This window comes from Lemur catta, chromosome 20 (genome assembly GCF_020740605.2).
Source record: "Lemur catta isolate mLemCat1 chromosome 20, mLemCat1.pri, whole genome shotgun sequence".
In the NCBI taxonomy this organism is placed as follows: domain Eukaryota; kingdom Metazoa; phylum Chordata; class Mammalia; order Primates; family Lemuridae; genus Lemur; species Lemur catta.
In genome coordinates this window covers 18,855,297-18,861,379 of record NC_059147.1, presented here as the reverse complement: position 1 = coordinate 18,861,379, position 6,083 = coordinate 18,855,297, and the positions used below count along the sequence as shown (strand labels likewise).

At 45.5% G+C, this 6,083-nt stretch overlaps 1 protein-coding gene across 1 annotated transcript in view; it reads right to left on the bottom strand.

The window, feature by feature from the left end:
- Nucleotides 1–1,192: 1,192 nt before the first annotated feature.
- Nucleotides 1,193–6,083, bottom strand: part of SF3B3 (splicing factor 3b subunit 3) — a 43,279-nt gene continuing 38,388 nt past the window's right edge. The window contains exons 21-26 of the mRNA XM_045533982.1: nt 5,040–5,165; nt 4,465–4,677; nt 3,808–3,906; nt 2,936–3,079; nt 2,195–2,299; nt 1,193–1,819 (exon numbers count right to left, since the gene is read on the bottom strand). Of these exons, the coding sequence (XP_045389938.1) occupies nt 1,679–1,819; nt 2,195–2,299; nt 2,936–3,079; nt 3,808–3,906; nt 4,465–4,677; nt 5,040–5,165 (828 nt within the window). The 3' untranslated portion in view covers nt 1,193–1,678. The remainder of the gene's footprint in view (nt 1,820–2,194; nt 2,300–2,935; nt 3,080–3,807; nt 3,907–4,464; nt 4,678–5,039; nt 5,166–6,083) is intronic.

Here is a 6,083-nt window from a genome sequence, read left to right as displayed (position 1 = left end):
CAAACTTATGGATAGACTCCCAGAGAAAACCCAGTCGTGACAAGTTTTTCTTTCTTACAAAACCCCCTACTACTATAGGAAGAATATGTATTTCAGTCAAACTTGAGTTAAGAGAGGACAGGAACAAGGAGCCATCGCTCAAATATTTATGCTGAGTTTCTCAGACTACTAAATGTCAACATCATACAAATGGATTTAGGGCCACAGGACAATATAAGCCCTGAAATTAGGCTTTCCAAATGCAAATCCACAAGCTCAGTGAGCAAAAAACATGTTATTTCAGGATTCAACTCCTGGCAAAACCTGGGTCCCTACTGACTGATCTAAAACCAAGTCATGACTAAAGAGATACTCAGTTTCAAGGGAAAGAACCCTCTCTGGGCTGCTCAGAGTCAGACTGTGTCTAATGACCACCACTCCTGATTCACACCCAGTGCCAGCCATCGAGAATCTGCTCCATCGAGGTGGCTGAGCACATGCAGATGAAAGGCTTTTCTTTGTGAAGTACTGAGAAGAGCAGAGGGCTCAGGTTTCTCCAGGTTCAACGTGAGTGGAGGAGTGCCGGGAAGATTAGGGCTTCCCACACAGGGAAGCAAGAGCGGGAATTCCCAAGTGTGGGCTGGAGCACTTCTGAAACTAGGCCACTTACGGCCGACAGGCTCTCGGTGTTCCCTCCTTACATCCCAAAGGCCCTCAGGAACCCCCTAAGATGTGTGCTGCTGAGACAGCCCCTTCCCCTTAAACACGGCCCATATATACTGCCCATCCCAAGGGCAGGTGAGTATCTGGGTTCTTCTGTACCTACTGACCCTTCCTAGTAGTCAGGGAGCCAAAAATCTTCTGAGGAGTTATAGACCCATCTGTTAACTTGGAATTCATGCTAAACCCCTCATTCCAAGATCTCAGAGTAGAAGGACGCTAAAACAGAAGAAAAATCAGCCACCCTTCATCAGTATCCAATGGGAAGAGGGGTGGATGTCCACATGATTATTGACCCTAAGTTTCATCAGGAGAGCATGAAGAACCAGGAAAAGCCAAAGAAATCATCACAGAGCTGGGAGTTGGAGGCCACAGGCTGCCAGAAGCCCAGGTAGATGCCGGGGAAGGAGGAGTATACTCATTTCTTCTTACTCCAACTTGGGTTCAATTCTCCCCACCCAAATTCTCATCCCCAGAAAAAGACACGTGGATGTCTGCCACCTTAAAAACTAGGTTTATATTTCTGGTTAGGTTCCAGAGTAGTAGAACTCAGGAGTTATAATCTACCCAACCTGGTGACACTTTAGCTTGCCTCCCTCCCTCCCGCAGAGATAACATTGTACAAAACTATATTTACAGGAAAAACAGTTAAAAATTAAGGGCGTGTACAAAAGTAGACAAGAGCCAGAAATACCAATGCAGGGACAGCTCTGGGGTACCGGGCACATCGTGTTCTACACTGGAACGTGGGGTGATGTATTACACACTAAGTGGGGAGAAATGTAGCGAATCTCAGCGCCAATTTGAGGGGAAACCAGTCATTCCGGGGTGAGGGGAAAGAGCTACTGGCTTTCATATTGCAACGTCTTAATTATCCAGTCACACTTCTTCTGCCATGTGGCAGAAGCCAGGTGGTGGTGATGGTGGTGGGGGAAACAAAACACAGAGTCTCTGGCAAGCCCCACAGGAAAAGGGGGACTCAGAAGGCGTAACGGGTCCGGATATCTTCAAGCTTCTTGGATACCTCGGGTGGGGTTCGGTCTAGTTCTTCAGAGACGTTCTTTTGTTTGTTGGGCTCCATGGAGTTGAACTGCTCACAGAGGTCTCCATCGATCACATTCTAAGACATGGAGAACAGAAGAAGGAAAAGAAAATGGTGCAAACTAAAGCAGCAACTGTAGGGAAAGCTTTTCATTCTCCCCCAGAACCCCACTTGTAGAGCCAGGAACACTACTCTAGGTTGACCCCTAGTACTGAGAGTTCAGGTTGGCAGAACTGGTGAAGCTTTTTCTCTGGCTGTGGTCTGCCTGGAGGGAAGAGGACTCTGAATATTAAGCATCACTGATCACACCCCCAGTACTGCTTCCATCCATCCGCTCCCTTGCTGTTCCTTCACTCAGGACTGCTCCAGTTTTTAAGAGACAGAGGCCCACAGAAAAGACCAGATGAAATGGGCTGAGGACCTCCCCTCCCAGCCCAGATTCCCTCAACCTACCTTAACAGGGAAATAATAGGAACGAAAGCTGAGGTGGTCCCGCCCACAGAGAGGGGGATGCTCAGACCTCAGATGCATTTCTACGTGTTGGAAGAAGTCATGGTCCTAGTGATAGAAACAAAGAATCTGTCACTGAGAAAAAAGTGATTTCAACTACTAGGCTACGGTTTCCGCAAGCACAATGAACAGATGAGCCGCTGATCTCTACCACCCAAACAGATGGTAAATGTCTATTTACTCTTCTGACGATCACAGGTTTTTCTGCTACAACAAGAACAGTTAAAACCCAAAGGGAAACTTCATTGTACTTATAGCACAAGAGAGAATGCCATAGGTAAAGAGTGGTACATGAGGTTAGATGCCTGATCCCAGCTTCCTTGGCTGGCATGAAACATACCAAACTTGGCGAACACTAGAGTTGATTCCACAAGGCAACACATGCCCCAACAGACATCACTCCATCTTTCCTAGTCTGTGGAAAATTTGGTTCTGGGGCTTTAGGCTGAGGCTAACCTTATACCCACATCACAAGTGAACCAAATCCTAGTATAGTATAAAAACAAATGGCCTTCCCCAGGGAGGAAAATCAGAATTCCTATCACTCCAGGCACTTCTGTTACCTTATAATTTCCAGAACACTCCTAGTTACATGAGGACAAATGGATTTGCCCTCTTAGGCAGATTCAGCACTAAGAAACAACCTTAGGAAAGCCAAGGCCAGAGCAATGTATGAGCTCTCACCTCATGGGACGTGAATGGGACAAGGATGCCAATTCCTCCTGACAAGGTGGTATAGACAAGTGACTCGGAGCCTCCCGGGATCAACGTGGTCTTCTGTAACGACAGCACTGTCTCCCCAACATGGTAGTTCATGATCACCTCTGCCTGCAAATCAAAAACAGACTAGTAACCATGCATGCCCTTGGAAGCCTGCTCTGGACTCCCAAGAGCAAGCAGTACCCCCAAAGGCACATTTCACCATCTATTAAAATCCAAAAATTACTAAAATCTAAAAGTACTTAAAATTCTGTCATCATTTAAAGTTTAATGCCTCACAAACATGCTGAAGTTAGATCATTTCTCATAAACAATTATAACCTAAAACCTTTTCATTAAATTATCAAGTTTGCAATAAAAAAATAAAACCACAGAAAACTATTAAAAAAAACAGCAACAGTAGGCTTGGCCCTCTAAAACAGCTCTGTCTCCAGAAGTCCACAGATGCTCTATGAAAGAAGGACATGCCTATAGCAGAGGAGTAATGCCCAGGACACACCTCAGACAAGACCTGGTTAGCACTGGGTGGGAATGAACCTTGTAATCAACTTGTCTAAGGAACTCACTACTCTCCAAAAAGATTTTTATACTGACTGATAAAATGTCTCAGAAAAATTTCTACTTTACAGAGTCACAAAAACGGGATAGTGATTTAGTCACCTGATGTCAAACCCAGCATTCATCCGTAACAGGCTATGCATCATCAGCCTAGGTAGGGATTTCCAAGAAGAAAGGACCGTGCACTGGGGATAACTCACTAAAAACTGCTTCTTCGGTAAGGGCAACAGGAAAGGTACTGAGCAGTGCCTTCCCCTGGGTCCTCTCTGCAGTCTTACCTTCTGGGAGGCCCCGTTGAGCAAGCCTCGGTCCCACAGGGCTTTGTTTCCTGTGGGATCCTCATCCACTTCGTCGTTGGTGTTAGGTGGGAGCCTCACCTACAAGGAAGCGACACAATTCACAGTGCTGGGTCCTGCACCTGCTCACCTAGGTCACCAAGCAACATGTTTGCCCCAGGTCCCTGCAAGCAAGCCTAGGGGCACACAGGCAGAGGCCTGAGCCCAAGTCTCCTGACTGTTCTGGTGGGTAGGAGCTGTGTCTGAGGAGAAACTAAAGAAAATCAACCCCTGAGCAAGGGTTTAACACAGCCAAGAGCAAAAACAAAACCACAGAACATAGACAAGAAAAGTCAGGCTTGGCTTAATAAGACAAGCCAAAGTTCTAACATGACATGAAAATAAGTATTAGCCATTAGCCTGAACTAAACTTATTATTAAATCATGTTCCATAGCGAAGAGGGAGGTAAACAAAGGGAAAATCAAGAAGGCTGGAAGAGTATATTTTTTATAAAGAGTTAGCCTTACTAGGATTGAATTTTATACCCATTTTTACTTACCATATTAGGGATCATAATCCTGGGCCCTTGGCTTTACCCAAAATAATAAACTGCCCAGCTTTCCCACACATCTCTGTAACCCAAGTTAACATCCACTGACCACGCATATGTTGCCGAACTTGTCTGCCCCAGCCACAGTGTCGTAGTCGAGGAGGCTAGCTGTAGTGACCCATCGGGGATAGGTGTCATCGGCAAAGATGATGAGCTGGTTCTCATTCCGCTTGTAGCGAACCCAGATGAAACTTTCCTGGACGTCAGACACAATTACCCTGTGCCCAATAGTCTGGATCCCAGAGATATAATTGGCAATATGCTGGGAAAACAAGGACAGCAATGGGTGTAACTTTGGAGTTCAGAACCCACAGAAAGTGCAGCTTTTCCTGCCACTGACATACGCGGGTCTGCAGAACTGCAGTGAGCAACAGATTCCTAGAAAGTAGGAAAAAGAGCTTAAAGAAACAAGTAGGGTAGAAACTTCTTGGTTTGAAGAAGTCAAGAAACAAGATCCTTCTACTCCTGCTCAAGACTCAAGGGCCTAATTCTGAAGCTGCAAATGGGAGAGTACAACACAGCCCCAACAAAGACATATAATTTTCAGAATTAGAGTCCACCACCACACCAATGCCTTCTCCTGTTCCATTAGCTAGATCCTAGCCCCAATGTCAGCACATTTACCTTATTCTCACACTTGCGGAGTAACTTCTTCTTCCCCAAGTCATAGACACGCAAAAGCTTTCCCACACCAATCAACACCCTCCCCTGGAATGGGGCAATGGCAGCAGGGACCTCTTCCACTGGAGTCTGTAAGAGGAAAAACAGGTGATGCAGCTATCAGAACACAGAGCCATATACCAGTTCCACCCTCTCCACCCAGAAACACCTTCTTCTTACGGGACCCGTCAGGAAGACAGCCAGGAAGTGATAAACCACACAGATAGCAGCCTCCACAAAACAGGGTGTTTGGGTAAACAGGTCCCGCATGCTTCATTTCACCCGGTGAGTGGATCAATGCCACAAGTGAAAAGAAGTCCTGGTACCTGGTGAATGCTGCCCCAGAGCCTGTGCTTGGTTAAACTGGCACCATGGAATAATAGTGAAGCCTTGTTTGTGGAGGGATGGGAAAGGAATGAAAGTGACATCTGAGTTATAAAGGAGATAAATGTTAACACAAAGAAGGGTCTATGAAGTAAGTATTTCCTAAAAGATATACCCCTTATGGAAAGGCTGTAGGCTAGGAGTCGTATTCATGTGCTATTGATATGGAGGAAAGAATATTTTTTTATTTTAAAAATTGTGGCTATATACATCAAGTTTACCATTTTAATGATTTTTAAGTATACACTTCAGTGGCATTAAGTACACTCAACAGTACATTTACTATTATGCAACCACCATCATCTCTAGAACTTTCCCAAATTGAAACTGTGTACCCACTGAACAGTAACTTCCCAGAAAATATTAACTCTTTAAACTGCTGAATTTTGGTCACAAACTACTGCCTGCTTCGTAAGACAATAAACAAATATTGTGCATCTATCTCGCCATCATGGGTAGTCAGCACACAGGCTTCCTGTGGGCTTCCCAGGCACTGGAGCACCATTGAAGTATGAATGCCCCAGTGTTTGCCATGTGCTGCCAGGAGATGGATTAGAATCAAGGAGCCGGTCCCCAGAAGACATGACACCTAACTCAAGCAAAAGTGGGAGGGAGAATTTATAG